Source organism: Vulpes vulpes, chromosome 2 (genome assembly GCF_048418805.1).
Source record: "Vulpes vulpes isolate BD-2025 chromosome 2, VulVul3, whole genome shotgun sequence".
In the NCBI taxonomy this organism is placed as follows: Eukaryota; Metazoa; Chordata; class Mammalia; order Carnivora; family Canidae; genus Vulpes; species Vulpes vulpes.
This window is the reverse complement of record NC_132781.1, coordinates 144,355,540-144,373,499: the sequence shown is the minus strand read 5'-3', so window position 1 is coordinate 144,373,499 and position 17,960 is coordinate 144,355,540. Positions and strand designations below refer to the sequence as shown.

Sequence of the window (17,960 nt, the reverse complement as noted above, 5' to 3'; positions counted from 1 at the left end):
CACTTCACCTATCAGGGGTCTGTGTCCTCACTTGTAAAATGGGATGAGTATCTGCTGAACAGAGCCAGACAGGCAGTGATGAGGAGAGCACTGGACACACAGTTGGGCTCCAGAAATGCTGAGGGACCTCTGGGTTTTTGTGCATGGGCAGCCACTGGCAGTGCTGTCTTCCCATCCTGGCTTGGGGTAGGGTGAGAGACCTGTATCCCAGGCACAGAGGCTCCTCAGGTCACCTGATCTCAGCTGACGGGAGGCCTTGCATGGAACAAGCCCCCTCCACTTAGGGCCCGAGTGCCCAGAGTGGGGTTCCTGGGTTTGGGTGAGGCTGGCATAGTGCTCTCACTCGGAGATCCCTGGGTCCTGGGCTGGGGGGCACGTGGACAGGAAGAGGCCTGGGAAGGGAGAAGACAGGTGAGGCTTATGATCTCATAGACTCCTTCTATCCCATATTATAGGCTTTATTTTTTAAGATGTCATTTATTTGAGAGATAGCAAGAGAGTACAAATGGGGAGCAACAGAGGGAGAGGGAGAAGCAGACTCCCCACTGAGCAGGGAGCCCGTTGTAGGGCTCAATCCCAGGACCCCAGGATCACTCCCTGAGCCAAATGCCGATGCTTCACTGACCGAGCCACCCAGGTGCCCCCATATTTTAGGCTTTTAAAAAACTTCTATGTACTACACACATACCAGGTATATGTGATCTTGAGACACATGCTCCCCCCATCCCACCCTGTTGTACCTCTGGAGTCAATGACTTTCTCCCTCAGTTGGCCTGAATCCATGTTGACTTCCCTCAGAGAGAACCTGTTTTTGAGGTGCCAGGTACAAGGAACACCTGTACTGGAGACCACTATACCATGACCTCTCTGCTTGAAGTACTTTGGGCCACACTGTGTGTGTTCAGATGCCAAGCCTTATAGTTCAAATCCTAGGAAGAAAGTCCCACCCCCTGCCTTGCACCAAATCTGATTTCCTCCATTTCCTGATTGTCCCTTTCTCTGTTTCTGGTTTCTTCCACATTGACCCTTACATTGGGAGCTGCCTCTTTTCTCTCCCAGCTTCTGACTGGAAATCCCTAGGAAACTTCCTGTGATGGGCATTTTTTCCCCTTCTGAGGGCATATTTGGGGCACCTGATAGTTGATGGTGTTTTTCCATTTGATGAAATGACTTACAAAATCAGCAAGGTCTCCTTCACCATCAGAAATAGAGTCACGGCCTTTTATATTTCCACTGAACACTTTAATTTTCTCTATGCCCAGAGGTCCAGCATTTCCCATTCAAAGTGTCTTCCTCCCTGAGCAAATTGAGAGACCCCAGGCTTTCTTTGTCACAAGTGTCAGGCTGTTTCTTGCCTCCAGGGCCGAGCCTGATTGCCACACAGCTGCTGCCACACAGTGTCGCTATTGAACACATTCTGGTGCAGTTTGGTGACTGCCCAGTCACTGCTACAGCAATCTCCTTGCTGAGCTGGATCCCTGTACAGGCCAAACTGGTGCCCCATTGCTAAGATGTCAAGTTACTGGCTCTTTATTTCACTCATAAGCTCAGACAGATGGTTTAGGTCTTTAGGGACTTCCAGGCTCAAACACATATTGCCCCAAACCAGTCTGTACCATTAGCTCCAGTGTTGAACCTAGGTTATAGGTCCAGGCTCCTGGTATCCTTTCCTGACAGTGGACTTCAGTCAAGGGCAACCCAACCCATCAGAGAGGTTCCAAGAACATTGCCCCTCAAATGGGGAGGCATTAAACATTCAGTCTCTGTTCTGTCCAGAGGCTCCACTGGGTATCATCTCCCACCTCCCTCCGGGGCTCTGTCTACATAACTCAAGGAGCCCCTTCAAGGGCCAGTTGCCTTATAATTGAAAACACACCTGGACAATGAGTTATGGCATCCTAGCCAGAGAATTGTTGGCAACTTCCTTTCCTCAAAATGCCTTGTTTTACAGACTCTCATAACAGGATGCTGTTCTGGCCCAGCATCTTTCTACCCTTTCAAGGGTGACATACGTCCCATCCCAGGGATGAAGCTGGCTTTGAGGAGCAGTGGGTGAGCTTCTGCTTTGCTGAGCCAGGTCCACAGGCTAAGAGGAAGAGCTGGAATAGTTAGGATAATGATGGGGTTCTTTGCAGGCAATGTCGAGGAAGGAGGAACAGAGAGGAAAGACAGGACAGCTGGAGAGAGCCATCTGTAGGAAGGGGGTTAAACTTTGTCCATGGCGTGCAGTGTAAACCTTCCCTCCAGCTACCCACAAAAGCATCAGAAAGCTGGAGCTTACTCTCCAGCGTTTTGCCAGCTGGGTTTGTGGTTTTGCGGTGAAGTGAGCTTGGTATCAAAGGGACACAGGACACAAGCAGAGGCTTCCAAGCCCCCCACACCCTCCTGGGAGGGGCACTTCTGTTCAACACAGATGGGGACATGGAGGACCAGGGGAGGGACTGGGCCAAGGTGACTCAGCAAGTTAGAGCCAAGCGGCTCCTCCCACCAAACATGAACCCCCAAACAGCCCGCTGAGCCATGGTGAGCCCCAATCTCCAGCCTGCCTTCCCAAGGGGCTCAGTACAGATATTCCCGCACGGTGAGTTCCTTCAGGGTGAAGCCCCAGGGGCTGGGCTTGCGGAGCTGGCACTCCTGCAGCTTCTTCTGCAGCGATACGAAGTCCTTGCCCAGCCCATAGGCCAGGAGGATCATGGCCTCCAGCAGGGGGGCGTAGTAGCGGTGGCCCTCCCGGGCCTGCAGGCACTGCAGCGCCCTCTCCCCCGCCGCCAAGGCCTCGGCTGGCCGCTCAAGGTCGCGGTGGCACACCAGCATGGCGCAGAGGGCCGGGACCACCATCACGGGGCAGTGGGCCGTCAGCTTCTCCTGCAGGGGCACGACGCGCACCAGGATGTCCAGGGCGCGGCCGTACTGGCCCCCGCGCAGGCAGCCGAAGGCCTCCCGGAGCTCGGGCCGCGTCAGGAAGTCAATGAACTCGCGGGAGCGCCGGACACAGCGGATGGCGTAGAGCAGGCTCAGGTACTCCTTGAAGGCCAGCTTGCGCTCGGAGATCATCTCCGCCGTGAAGTTGCCCATCAGGTGCTTCTTGGGGAAGACGATGTCTTCCATCTCTTCCCGGAACGTCTTGAGGAGGTTTTTCTGGAGCATCTCAAAGTCTGAATAGCGCCGTTCCAGCACAGCTTTGTTGCTGTCAAAACTCCCTGTCTGGATGACGACGATTTGGTACATCTGCGGTGCAGAGAGAGAGAGAGAATTTGACTACATCCTAATAGAAGGTTGTAACTGACAGAGTGAGCCCCGGCAAATAAAACTAATGATGATGATCATTTAAGGCAGATCGGAAAACAGGTTATCGTTACTTGCGATTCTGTTTTAAATTGCCACCAGCTGCTGCTGAGCTATAACTGCAGCTGGTGACAAGAGGCCAACCGAGAATAACAAACAGGGCAGCATGGAGGCATCTTGGGGGACCAAGACCACAGGAATAGGTGGTGCCGGGGGCCTGGGGGGGCTCCCGGCTTTCCATCATCAAAACTGGACCTCGGGTTCCTGCACCGGGGAGCTTAGGTTAGATCTGCATTTCCCGAGTGTGCGACACTTGAGGGGTGGTTTTAGGTGGTATGTTGGTGGTGATGTCCCATGGTAAGAAAATGATTGCTTTTTCAGATCTCTTCCAGTTAGAGAATACTGGTTAAGGGCACAGGCTCTTTGGGTTATAATTCCAGTCCTGCCGCAGTCTAGCTGTGTGGTCTTAGGTACGTTAGCCACTATGGGCCTCGGTTTTTGCATCCATGAAATAGAGATAGTAACAATACCTCACTCCTCGGGGTGAGGATGCCATTATAGTTAATGCACTGCAACCACAGGGGTGAGGGGGGCTCTGTTCAACACGCAGTCAGCACCCAGTGTCAGGTGTTGTTATTTCAGTCCCAGTTGAGGGAGCAATGCACAGAGAAGGGTTGAGCGTGGCTCCTACTTGGATGTGAATGCCTTGCCCCAGCACAGGTGGAAATTCTGTTTTAATGAAGAGAGTAGCCCCTAAGCCCAGCGCTTGCCACCAGCCGTGGCCTAACCAGCTGGAATCTAATGACAGCACTTGGCTTTCCTCACATTTACTCTAACGATGACCTTCTCTTTATGCTATGAGATACTGGTTTCCCCTCAAAAGATACTTATTTCATGTTTTTAAAAGGTGATCTGATTTAAAGAAAAATAGGCTAATGATTATTATCTATCATTATGTTAAATATGTAATTATTAATAATATCAGTGATTGGTGGTATCAACTATTGTGTTGAAGGGACACATAGATGGCTAGTTCTGGATGACATGGAATTCATCTGGGTTAGTTCCTTCTCAGGATTAGGGACCGTGACTCACACATCTCTGATTGCCAGTACTTCACACAATGCCCAGTGCAAAATCTTGCTTTTTGAAGCCTGTCTCTGTTAGAACTCTGTGGGTCCAAGGGCGTTGGGCCCATGTCACAGTGGGGAAGGCTGAGGCTCCACCGACTCGCCCAGGGTTGGGAGGGAGGTGGTGCAAGGCACACCATCCCCGCCTGATCTTACCACAAACTTGGAGACTTTTCTCTCCTCGATGCGGGCGGATGCGACCTCGAAGAGCAGCTTGACGCGCCTCCAGCAGCGCTTCTCCTTTCGCCAATACTCCTGCAGCTCCCCGGTGGTCATGCTGGAGTTGGGGCTGGGGCTGCTGTGGGCATCTGCAGAGGACAGCACCCTTTAGGCACTTGCACCAGGTCAGTGCATTTTGGGGACTGGGATGGGGGTGTCCAAATCTGGAAGAGCCATCCTACCCCCTCCCCCACCCCGTCCCTGCCTGCCCAGACTACTGCGCCCACCCAGCTGCAGCACAACCTGATAGCCCATCCTCTCCCCCCCCCTGGATTCTCCATTGAGAGATGCGGTACGTTTCTTTTGCACCATCCACTTCCGGCCTGCAGATTGGCCCCCCGTGAGACCCACGCTCCGACACCCAACACCCAAGGATGGAGGTTTGTTGCTTTCCGTCGGCTCTGCTCCCTATGACACTGACACGGTGTGGCCAGTGTGGCCGCTGGACTCCTGAGCACACATCAGCGACCAGTGGAGGGAGCTAGTGAGGATGATGGGCTCCAGTCCCACCCCCCCACCCCACCCCCAACTCCCAACTCCCAGTGGGATCCTCCCTACTCTCCTTACCTTCTCGCCACCCCATGCTGTGCTCTTGCTTGCACCTGCTACTCCTTCTGCCTTTAATGCAACCTTCCTATTTGCTGACCTGGAAAACTGTGTTCCTTAGACCTCACTTGGCCATGTGCCACTCTGATCATCTTGGGAAAGATTAGAGTCCTTCCCCAGCGAAATGCACAGATCATTGTGCATTTTATTTTCAGGGAAATGGGGCCCAGGGGCCCTTCTCCACTGTGTCCTTCAAAACACAGCCCTATGTCACTTTAACCCCTCGCTTCAGAGTCAGGGCCTCCCACCTTGTCCCTACAACCGGTTTTGTGACATCTCTAATCATTTCTCACAGAGCTGTTTCCCCACCACACCGAAGGGCAGCAGCATTGGATTTGTTTCCGTTTCCCCAGGGCCAAGGACAGAGCAGGTGTTCCGCAGGCACCTACTGAAGGGCTGCATGAATGAGTACATCAATCTGCTCCAGGAGATGACGCTACTGTGGACACTGTCAGCGCTGGGCCATGCTGCTTGGCACTCACTGCTCTGAAATGTCCCACTGGCTTCCTTCCATAACTCTCACTCAGAGGGCCTTCTCCAGCCAAAGCAGCCTGTTCTGGAGCTTCCCTTGGAGGATGAAGGATGGGACTGGTGGGTAGTAGTAGTCTGGCCTCCTTGCCTCTTGGATGGGACACCCTGAGATATGTTTCACACGTCTTGCAAAGGACCCCTGTGGGGACTGAGTCCAGTCACCCCACAGCAGTAATCAACACCTTGTCCTGGCCTCCTCCCCTTCTTTTCCTCAATTTACCACTCCCCTGCTATGATGCCTGGGACCATCTCCCAGAAAAATAATTGGCACCGAATTCTCGTGTCGTTAAGAAAGCTGCTCCCTCACCTGTGGCACCTCTCAAAATGCCCACATTTGTATTTCAAACATCTTCAAACCTCTATCTCTGACCAAGCCCCGAGCCTCAAGCCCACCTAAGTGCCCTTCAGGTCCTGGACACGGGAGGTCTTGGCCAGTGGCTGATGCTTCCTGCTTGGCCCCCACAGTGCACTTGGCTATGGGTCCTGTCCGTTCAGGGCTCCCGGGGTGCTCAGGACTTGCCATGCTCCAAGGCTGCCAGGGGGACAAGAGACAACAGTGAGTTCCCAGTCACGTTGGGGTTCCTGGGGGGCCCTGGGGTGCTAGGGTCTGTATCATAGTCCCTACTACCAAGCCCTCCACTGCCACACTTAGCAGTCCACTCAGCTGCCACACACGAGGCCTGGGTCTGCCCCTATGCTGGACTGATTAGCCCAAGGCATTCTCTTCTTGTTACGATGCTTCTATCATCAAGTTTTCTGAATCTTAAATGTGGTGATTTCAAGCAAAGGTAGTGGCTTTAGGGATTACTCGGGAGAAAGCTGCCAGCTTGTCCTGAAGAGCATCCCAACACTCCATTTTATGTTCAGGTGTAGATAAAATCTCAGTGCCCATAGCAATGGTACCAGGATGTATCCTTCTCATCTCCCTCTCCCTCTCTAAGCACACCCTTTCTGACGGCTTGTTGCACACACTTCATATTTGCACCCAGGTTCTTCATATCCACTTATTTCACACCCACAAAAATCTGTCGTGACTCCTAATCACAGAAGAGGAAACTGAGGTTTAGTTGGCCCCAGGTGACACTGCTGATGAGCGTGTCCCACAAGCAGAGCCGAATGTCTGTGATGTGTCAGCTCATGCGCTCAGCACTCAACACCCACTCTCTCACTTAACTGACTCTGTGTGCAGAAGGACTTTTATCTCCATCTTATGATAAAGTAACGGAGACTTGGAGCCACCCACGATCCGACAGCTAGGAGGTGGTGGGCAGGACGCAGAGGGAACCGTCCTCGGGGTCAGGGGGAGGGCAGCCAGCAGGAGTGCTGGGGCTAGTTTATGCAGGAGCTCTGTCTGTGACCCAGATCCGTGAACGGGATGACCTGGTGCTTGCACTTGAGTGTGCCTCAGTTTTCTATTAAGGTGGGTACAAGAACGGAACCTGCCTTCACGGGGCTGGCATGAGGGCTAAGTCGGGGAGACCACGCAAAGTAGCAGCAGCTCAGCGCTCCGCACGTCCCAGGCGTGGTACAGTAGCCCCTGCTATTCATGCCTGACACAGGACAGTACTTTGAGAAATATTGGAAAAGGCAATGACTCCTCATGAGGGTGTGAGTTGGAATAGAATTTACACGTCTGAGACAAATTGGAAACCGGGATGCTGGGAGCGCCCGGGTGGCTCAGGCGGTTGGTTCACCTGCCTTTCAGCTCAGGTTGTGATCCTGAAATCCTGGGATCGAGGCCCACATGGGGGGTTCCCTGCTTAGTGGGGAGTCTGCTTCTCCCTCTGCCCCTTGCTCCTCTCTCGCTCACTCTCAAATAAATCTTAAACATACACACACACACAACAGGACGATGGAAATACTAGCTCAGGTGGAGTGAAGAGCTGGGGCACTGCTTTGGGACAGAAGTTCAAGATTAGAAGGGTGCATGTGACCTTAACCCCCCTTTTTCACGAGATCCGAGGGAGCCGCACAGGGCACATGGGGCTGAGCTGGGACTTGAACCCTGGTCACCTCTGTCTGCTGCATTCCCACCCCTGTCTGAATCCGTCTGCTGACTGTGGCCTAGAGGGGCAGGACTACTGCTGCTGTAAGAGAGCCCCAGCCCTGTTCCTGAGCTGAGGGCCTCCTGGATAGGCCTGGCCTGGGGAGAGCTGAGGTCATCTGGGAGCTCGGGTGAAGGGAACCCAGGGCCATTCTCTAGGTGGCTCTGTGCAGCTGCCCAGTGCATGTCTCTCCTCCATCAAACCTTACTTTATACAGATGGGAAACTGAGGCACAGAGTAGAGGCATGGCCGGCCCCGGGCTGCACACACTTGAGTCTGCTAGAGCCTACACACCTCATTTGCTGCTTCTCCCCTTAAAGAGCCAGGCCTTCCATCCTGACCAGTGGTGAGTCTGTCTGCAAGTTATTTAGTATCTCCAGGCCTCAGGGTCCCTACCTGGGAAGTAGGGCCATAAGCCCAGTCATGCCAACAAGACTATGGATGATGGGGGACGGTTTCTCTATATCCTGGTAGGTAGGTGCCCAGGAAAGGTGGTGAGCGGTCTACATGCTCTCTTCCCTAATGCGTGCTGGGTGGCCAGGGTTTGTGGAAGCCCAGTGTTTCCTGTGGGCACTCCCATGTACCTGCCTCAGTTAGCTCATCTGTAGAATGGGTGATGGCGAGCCTCAATTGTCCCAGCCCTTCCAGCTCTGCTATCCTGATCAGGCCACACTAGTGCCAGGTCAGTAGCAGGGCACAGTTTACCCAGAGACCCAGTGAGAGCCCAGGAATCATGGTCTTGGCTGGGTGCAACAGCAAAGCTCTAGCAATGCTGAGTATGAACCCAGGGCTTTGGATAAAAATCAAATTCAGCAACCAAAGCCAGTTCCCTTATGTTTTCTCTTCCAGGGTTGGCTGGGAGTCACCATGAGGGCGGGGGTGTGTGTGTGTGTGAAAAGAAGAATGTTAAGCATTGGTGCACGCGTGGAGTCTTGGGCATCTCTAGGCCTCAGTCTCCTCATCTCTGAAATGGGGAAAACAGTCTGTCACTCCAAAAGCTCTTTGGGGACAGCCTGGGTGGCTCAGCGGTTTAGCACCGCCTTCAGCCCAGGGTGTGATCCTGGATACAAGGGATCGAGTCCCACATTGGGCTCCCTGCATGGAGCCTGCTTCTCCCTCTGCCTGTGTCTCTGCCTCTCTCTCTCTCTCTCTCTCTCTCTCATGAATAAATAAAATCTTAAAAAAACAAAAAACAAAAGCTCTGGAACAACCAGACATGAGGTTCTAAGGTTACTTCTCTCCCCTCTCCATACCCTGTATAGCAAAGGTTTCTAGATTTTATAAGAAAATCCTACACATGTTGGTGCTCTGGGGCGGGGGTCCCGTGCATGGCCCGGGAGACAGAGTGGCTTCCCAGCCCCCTCTCAGTCCAGCTGTGTGCAGACATTCTGCCCCTTCCCTCTCAGGCCCTGAGCACCACTCCTCCCTCCGAGACCTGCCTGCAATGGCCAGCCCGCCTTCTGATGGCAACACTGAGCTGCCTTCAGAGCCCATGCTTCCTTCCTGGGAGGGCTCCACAGGACTTTCCATCAGAGTGAGACAGAAGATCCTGGACACTGTGGGTGGGCACACATTTGGGAATCTCCCAGGGGGGTTGGGGTGCCAGGAGCTTGTAACAAGCAGGTATCCTGGCTCTTGACCTCATAGACTCCCCTCTGGCTGGTCTGGGGATGGGTCCTGGATTCCGCATTTTGCACAGGTTCCCCCAGGCTATGCTGACACAGGGGTTCCCTGGCACCACTTTTTGGTGCTGTGATTCATTCCCCAGCCTCAAAAGGAGTTGTAGAAATACCCCAAAAGAACTGAGGTGATGAAGGGTCAGGGAGCTGCTTTCTGCTCTACCCCAATGAGCTAAGGAGAGCTCCACACATCGAGGCTGTCACCTACCCTTCTCTGCCCTGCCCTGCTCCCAACAGGTACTAGGGAGGGCCACAGGAGGAGGGTGCTCAGGCCTCAAAGGGCCGGGGCCCCACCGAGGTTAGGATCAAACACTGACCTGAAGTCTGTGGTCCTGTGTGGGTCCAGGGATCTGAGAGGAGTATCACATGGCTGCCTTCAGCTCCCCTCTCTTCTAGGCTCCGGCAAGGCTACCGCTTCTAAGTTCCCCGTTTGAAAACAGGAAATAGGCTGTGTGACCTGCTCCTGGTGGCCCCAGCCCATTGGCTGGTGACAGATAGTATACTGAGCCCACAGACAGGCGGGCCCCACGGGGCAGGGACAGGGTAGGATGGGGCAAGGCAGGGCCACCCCGAGGGATCCGGTTCTGAGGGATCCCGTTGGGCCTCACACAGCCTTGCAGCTAGCTTGGCTGTCCCTCAGAGTCCCAGATAATCTCTGGCATTCAAACAGCGTCTCCCACTCCTCTTTAACATTCATTATTCTACCCTATGAGCTAGGCCTGATGGGGGCCCTCATGCCCCATGAACAGATGGGGAGACTGAGCTTTGGAAAACAGAGCTGGTGGGATGCAGAGCCAGCATGTGATGTGGAAGAAAAATAGGGTAAACTCACAATTCCATTTGGTGCCTTTCTCTGGGCAAAGCTGCATTCAACACTCCCAACAGAAAGTACCAGGGAAGGACGCCAGGGTGGCTCAATGGTTGAGTGTCTGCCTTTGGCTCAGATCGTGATCCTGGGGTCCTGGGATCGAGTCCCAAATCAGGTTCCCTCTGCCTGTGTCTCTGCCTCTTTCTTGGTGTTTTTCATGAATAAATAAATCTTAAAGAAAAAGAAAAAGAAAGTACCAGGGAAGTCAGCCCAGAGGTCTGTGATGTGATTCACAGCCACTAGGTGTGTATGGCGTGAGGGCAGGAGACTGGGACAAAAAAAAAAAAAAAAAAAAAATAGAGCCTTTCCAGCCCCCAAGAAGGCCATCATGTGTTTCTTCTGATCTATGACCCCTTCTTCCCCATTAGAGACAGTCACACTCCTAATTCTGATGGGGGTCACTTCTTTGCTTTTCCTTGTAAATTTATGACCTATGAACAGGACAACAGAAACAACAGAACTTAATTTTAATGATTTTGGAATTTTAGGTAAATTGAGCCTTGCATAGTGTTTGTATGCTTTGGTGTCTTGCTTCCTTCATTCAACATTTCTGTGTATAAGATTCATCAATTTGTGTGTGTGTGTGTGTGTGTGTGTGTGTGGGTGTGTAGCTGGAGGTTTTTTTTTTTTTCGTTGTTGTGTTGCTACATTATTTGAATACATCATTATTTCTCCTTTTTTGGGGTGTATGTGGGGGTCTGTGAATACACATTCGGGTTGTTTCTAGCTAGAGCCATTGTGATTGAGGCTGCTGGGAACATTCTTACACATTTATCCAAGTGCACATGTTCATGGAAGGTGAAATCCCTAGGTTTTAGAGTATGATGAACTGAAGAGCTTTCAAGTATGCTGGATTATAAAAAATGTTTCCCCCAGTGACCGTGTCTCTTCGTGCTTCCACCCACCGCAGCGCCTGGGTGTTCTAGGCACTCTATGTCCCCACCTACACTTGATGAGGTCAGTATATTTTTTTTATTATTGTAGCAATTCCAGTGGGTGTGTAAGTGGTGTCTCATCATGATTTTAAGTTGCATTTCCCTAATAAGAAATGATGTAGAGCATCTTTCCATAGTCTTATTTTCTGTTCTTATATCCTCTGTTCAAGTCCATTGCTTATTTTTTTAAAAACAGATTTAATTAATTAATTTAGTAGAGGAGGGGCAGAGGGAGAGGGAGAGGGAATCTCAAGCAGATTCCACATTGAGCACAGAGCCTGATGTGGGACTCGATTTCATGACCCTGAGATCGTGATCTGAGCTGAATTCAAGAGTCGGATGCTTAACTGACTGAGCCACCCGCGTGCTCCCCATTGCTTGTTGTTTGATTGGCTGATTTTCTTCCTGGTTTGTAGGTGTTTTTCATACTTTCATTTGGGTCAATGTGGTCTCCAGTATTCTTTCCCAACCTGTGTGGCTCCCATTGTACTCTAAATAGGGTCTTTGCATGAATAGAAGTTGCCAACTTTAAAGAATTCAACTGTATCAGTCTTGGCTTTCACAGCCCATGTCCTACCTTAAAACCACGGAGATTTCTCTCCCATTGTTCTTTCTCGTTGCTTCTGCAACAACTTTGCAAGCCACTGAGAGGCTTAAGCTGAGTCACTACATGCAAAGCACTTAGAACAGTGCTGGTCCCTAGCACCACATGAGTGCTGGGAATTCCTGGTGTTCTCAACGCCTTTCCAGTTTGCCTTTCTCTAATTTTTTTTTTTTTTTATGATAGTCACACAGAGAGAGAGAGAGAGAGAGAGAGGCAGAGACACAGGCAGAGGGAGAAGCAGGCTCCATGCACCGGGAGCCTGATGTGGGATTCGATCCCGGGTCTCCAGGATCGCGCCCTGGGCCAAAGGCAGGCGCCAAACCGCTGTGCCACCCAGGGTTCCCGAGTTTGCCTTTCTCATTTGGGGTTCTCTGATGCCTTAGAGTAGATTTTCATGTATGGTGTGAGGTAGGAGGCTTAATATTTTTCCCTCCATGGTTACCCCCTGGCCTTGTTTGTTGAAATGGCCATCCAATTGCATGGCTCGGTAGTACCATCACTGTTAAAAGGGCATCCACGTATGTAAGGGTCTGGGGTGTGCCAGGGGAGTAGTCTGAGCAGTGTCCCTCTGGTCTGCTGGCCCGTGAGCTGGAGAGCAGGGGCCCTACCTCACTGACCCCTGCTCTGCCCCTCCCCGCAGATGGCCTGGCATGGCTGTGGGACGCTGCGTCTGTGTTGAGTGAGAATGGAAGTCCTTCTCCCATCTCCCCCGGCCTGGAGTCTTCAAGCCTCTCACCCAGCAGCCAGCGAATGGGGGGAGGGGTGTGTGGAAGCTACTGCTTCCTCTTCTACGGGCAGGAGGTGTTCTTTGGAAACCCCCGAACATGTTGGGGTGTCTGGCTGGCGTGGGAAGGACCTAGCTGGACCAGAGTGACCGTGGCTGGCCACTTTCCAGGTGTCAGCTCCTCTGCCCGGCGCAGAACTGTGTATGGTAGAGAACAGGCAAGGGCGAGGGGGGCCCCACTGACATGAGTGGGGGGGCACAGACTGGGCTATGCCAGAATGTAAGGAGGGGCACCACAGGGAAATGCTGGCATCTCAGGGTCTGGGTGTCTCTTCCAGAATTCAAAGGCCTTGGACTTTTCGGTGATGTCCTCCGGACTCCCTCTGGAGGCCTCCTGACCTGCCACTTGCTCGCTTCCTGACCTCTGTCTGTGCCACTCCCAGCATTGCCACACGCCAGCCAGCCCGGACTGCTCTCTCTACCTCAGCCTGCCCTGCCCTGGCCTGTCCTCGCAGTTCCTCCAGCCAGCAACACCGCTCTCCTGGTTCTTGCCACAGCTGGCTCTTTCTCATCCTGCAGCTCAGCGTGCCTCCTTGGTGCAGCCCCTGACCCCTCTGTTAAGATCTACCATTGTTTTGGCTTCTTTGTTTACTTGTTTATTGCCAGTCTCAAGTGCCATGGTGACGAGGACTTGCCTGTGTCAGCATTCTGGCCCCAGTGCCTACCGTAATACCTGCCACACAGAGGGCGCCTGGCAATTGTGCGATGCACGAGTGAGTGGCTTGTGCCAGAGAAGGGGTGATTCGACCCATGACTCACCGTGTGACCTCAGCAGGCCACCACCCCTCTCTGAATCTGGTTTTCCTAATTGCACCATGAGATGAAATTCAGCATCCTCCTAGCACCACCGGGGCAAGTATCTTTTGAAGAGTGGCAAGTACTGCTCACCACTGCACTGGGTGTCTGATAAGCTTGAGAATCCAACACCAACCTACCCCCTTGGATAAAGTCAAGAAGTGATCACTCACGGGGGTGTCGCCACAAGTGTGGCAAAGAAAACCTAGGAGGTGTTTGCTCATAGATGATGCCAAATCTGGTCATGTCAATCTTGTTTTTCCACAGCTGAGTGTACACACATAAACCCTTAAAAAACACTCAAAGGTCCTGGGGCACCTGGGTGGCTCAGTCAGTTGAGTATCTACCTCTTGGTTTTGGCTCAGGTTGTAATCTCAGGATCGTGAGATTGAGCCTCGAGTCCAGCTCTGCGCTCAGTGCAGAATCTGCTTGAGATTCTCTCCCTCCTTCTGCCCTTCCCCCCCATTTGTAGGTGTGGTCTATGAATGAATGAATGAATGAATAAATAAATAAATAAAAATCTTAAAAAAGAAAACCCAAACAACTCTCAAAGGTTCTGCTACCATACGATCCAGCAATTCCATTTCTGGGTATTTATCTGAAGACAATTAAAACACTAACTTGAGGGGATCCCTGAGTGGCTCAATGGTTTAGCGCCTGCCTTCAGCCCAGGGCATGATCCTGGAGTCCTGGGATTGGGCTCCTTGCAGGGAACCTGCTTTTCTCTCTGCCTGTGTCTCTGCCTCTCTCTCTCTCTGTCTCTCATGAATAAATAAATAAAATCTTAATAAAAATAAAAAATAAAACACTAGCTTGAAAAAAGATCTGCGTCTCCATGTTCCCTGCAGCATTATTTACAACAGCCAAGACATGGAAACAACCTAAGTATCTGTGGATGGATGAATAGATAAAGAAAATGTGGTATCTACATACAGTACAATATTATTCAGTCACAAAAAAGAATGAAATCTTGCCATTTGCAGCAACATGAGTGGATCCTTCACACGCAACGTGGAATAGCTCAGCCAAGCACTGCACGATCTCTCTTATATGTGGAATTATCGAGAAAAAAAAGCTCATAGATACAGAGAATGAACTGGTGGTCACCAGAACCAGAAATTGGGTGGGTGAAATGGGTGAAGGGGGTCAAAAGGTACTAACTTCCAGTTATAAAAGAAATATATCATGAAGATATAAAGCACAGCATGGTGACTTCTGTTGATAATACTGTATTATATATTGGAAAGTTGTTAAAAGAGTATATCTTAAAAGTTCTCATCACAAGAAAAACAAATCTTTGGCCATTTTTCATGACTAGATTTATCCCAGTGATCATTTCACAATATATATACAAACACTGAATCATTATATTGTGCACTTGAACCTAATATTGTCATAAAAATTATTTTAAAAAATCCTTGAAGGTTAATACTGTGGGATTTTAAAGTTTGTTTGTCTATTTACTTACTTATGTAATCTCTACACTCAACATGGGGCTAGAAGTCACCACCAGGAGATCAAGAGTCACATGCTCCTCTGACTGAGCCAGCTAGACACCCCAATATTGTGGGATTTTAAAATTGGGGCTACAGACAGAATGCATCAGGGAGGCACTGCTGTGGTTGTCTTGAGACATAACAGGTCATAAAGATCCACACCTATACTTTCAAGAGTTTTCTATTTTAGCTCTTACATTTAGGTCTTTGATCCACTTTGAATTAATTTTTGTATAGATGAGGTGGGGGACCAAATTCATTCTCATGCATGTGGCTGTCCAATTTTCCCAGCACCATTTGTTGAAAAGACTACTTTCCTCCCTTAACCTGTCTTGGCATTCTTGTGGAAAAGCAACTTACTTTTAAAATTTAGCCATATATTATGGTGTCTTGCCATGCTGAAAAGCATACCTCTGTAGCATCCTTTAAAAATAAATTTCTATTGAAATATAACAAGCGTAAAGGAAAATGCAAATGTCATAAGTGTTTAGCTTGATCAGTTTTCACAAGGTAGTCACATTCATGTAACTGCCACTCAGATAAAAAAAAAAAAAAAAGAACATTTACTAGCACCGCAGAAATCCCCTTTGTCCCCTTTCCTGGTCACTACCTCCAACCTCTTCCTTAGTTGTAACCTCTGTCCTGGCTCCTACCACTGTAACTTAGTTTTTCCTGCTTTTGAACTTTATATAAATGATATTCGACAGTATAATACTTCCGTATCTAGATCCTTTCACCCAACATGATGTTTATGAGGCTGCAGCTCTTGTGGTCTACAGTAGTTCAATCACTTTCCTTGGTTATTAGATTATAGCATTATTTTTGCTACATTCACTTAACAGATATTTACTGCACACCAGGTCCTATTCTAGACCCTGGGACAAGACAGGAACCAAGACAGAAAGGTTTCTGTTACCTTGCAGTTTATATTCTTTTGGGTGAGAGACTAATAGCAAAGACAATAAATAAGGAAATATATTCCATAGGTTGTATACAGATAAGTGTGCTGGAGAAAAATACAAAATAAAGCAGGGAAAAGGATTTGGGGGGAGGGGTTGCCACTGTGCATAAGACTGGCAGGGAAGGCCTCACTGAGAAAGTTACATTTAAGCAAAGGCCTGAAAGAGGTGAAGAAAGGAGCTATGTAGATTTCTAGAAGAAAAGCATTCCAGGCAGAAGGGACAGCAAACAAGAAGGCCCGGCAGTGGCAGCAGGCCTGACATGTTCCAGGAATAGCCAGGAGACAAGTGTGGCTGGAGCAGAATGAATGAGGGGGTAGTTCAATTAGGGCTCTCGGTGCAAACATCAACTGTAAGGACCTCCACTGGGCTTTTACTTTGAGATAGGTCTCATCAGACAGGTTTCAGCAGAGGAGGAGTAATACAATCTCACTTTTTTTTTTTTTTTAAACAGACCCACTGCAGCTGCTGTGTTGAAGAAAGACTGTAGCTGGAATCATGGAGAATGCCTGGAAACTCTTGCCATAACCCAGGTGAGAGATGATTGTGATTTGCACCCAGGTGGTCATGGTGGATATAGTAAGAAGTGACTGCATTCTGGATCTGTATTGAAGGTCAAGCTGGAAAATGTGCTCCCAGGTTGGATATAGGGTGTAAGAGAAGAGGAGTCAGTTCACTTCCAGGTTTAGTTACTCTGGCAATGTTCCTAAGTAATCTGCTATTAGCTGGCATTAGGCTCCCAGCTTTTCACTCTTACAGATAAGATAGTGGTGAACAGTCCTGTAGATAGATCTGTGCACCACCTGGAATGATCTCCCCGGGGTAGATACAGTTCTTTTAACTCAGCATTCCCCAACCTAGGCTACTGTGCACCATCTGTGCAGGTATTTACCTGGAGGCAAGGGGGGTAGTGGTGAGAGCCAGAACTTTGGTGCCGGATGCCTGAGGGCAAATCCTGGCTCTGCTGTCACTAGATAGATAACTTTTTCTGTGCCTCAGTTTCATCTATAAATTTTAAATAATGATAGCCAAAGCCCTGTAGCTGAGATTAATGGGGCAAATGTAGGTAAAACCTGGCACATAATAAGCATCATGTAAAAATGTCAGTTATTTTCCTTTACATGAAAAAATTTCCAAATACCAGAGTTTTAGAAGGAACATTTCTATTAATACCTTCAGTGGAAAACCGGTGTCACTTGCTCAGGAGAATTGGAAACCATAAAATAAAATAAATTTAGCTTAATGGAAACAAAACAGTGCTGTTAGATTCTGGTTAGACACTGCGGCAGAGCCAAGTAGACCCGGCAGTGTTAGAGAGAGGCTCAAGGCCCATTAGTTCCACACAGAGAGGGCTTGCTTCAACTTAAACAGAAAGCTTGCAAGAAAAAGGAAAAAAAGAGGAACTTTAAACGCCCTGTCCACTCTCACCAAATATGAAACCCATCACACTCTGGAAAACACTGTTCTGGGACTTCACAGTATTAAGGCCTTAGATGACTATGGACTTACTGCTGTCAAAGGGCCCAGGGTTAATACCTGCTCCCACAGCTTTCTTAGCTTTTCCTTCCACAGGATGTCTGGGGCGTGTGTGTCTCCAGCGGGGGTCTTGCCCTGAGAGACTCTCTGCTTCCCTCCACTAGAAAGGTGGCTCATTAAAAGTGGGACACACTTGGCCCAGGTCCTATTAGCGGGCCTCCCAGGCCTGTTCCTGCCTGTCCTAACCAGGCTCATCGGCTGCCCAGATGCGGGCGAGGGCAGGGCGCCCTGACCCGGGGCGTGAGGCCCGCTGCGCAGGGGCGGGGCGCCCGGGCCGGAGGGGCGTGGCCTGCCAGGCGGTGGGGGGGGCGGGCACAGCTCGGGGCGCCCGGGCCGAGGGTTTGGGGCCCACTGGGTGGGCAGAGCGCGGGGCTAGGGCGCCCGGACCGGAGCAGTGTGGCCCGCCGGGCAGGGTGGGTGGGCGCAGTGCGGGGGCGGGGCTGAGCCGCTGGGCGGGGTGCGGGGGCCGGAGGGGTGTGGCCCGCCGG

General features: G+C 50.6%; 1 protein-coding gene across 1 annotated transcript; it reads right to left on the bottom strand.

The window, feature by feature from the left end:
• Window positions 1-442: 442 nt before the first annotated feature.
• On the bottom strand, window positions 443-9,933 carry SNX20 (sorting nexin 20). The gene is made up of 4 exons (XM_026011710.2): window positions 9,813-9,933; window positions 6,165-6,303; window positions 4,572-4,723; window positions 443-3,228 (listed from the first exon to the last, which is right to left on the bottom strand). Exons 2-4 carry the CDS (start codon window positions 6,292-6,294, stop codon window positions 2,560-2,562), a joined length of 951 nt encoding a protein of 316 aa, XP_025867495.1. The 5' UTR covers window positions 6,295-6,303; window positions 9,813-9,933; the 3' UTR covers window positions 443-2,559.
• Window positions 9,934-17,960: the final 8,027 nt, after the last annotated feature.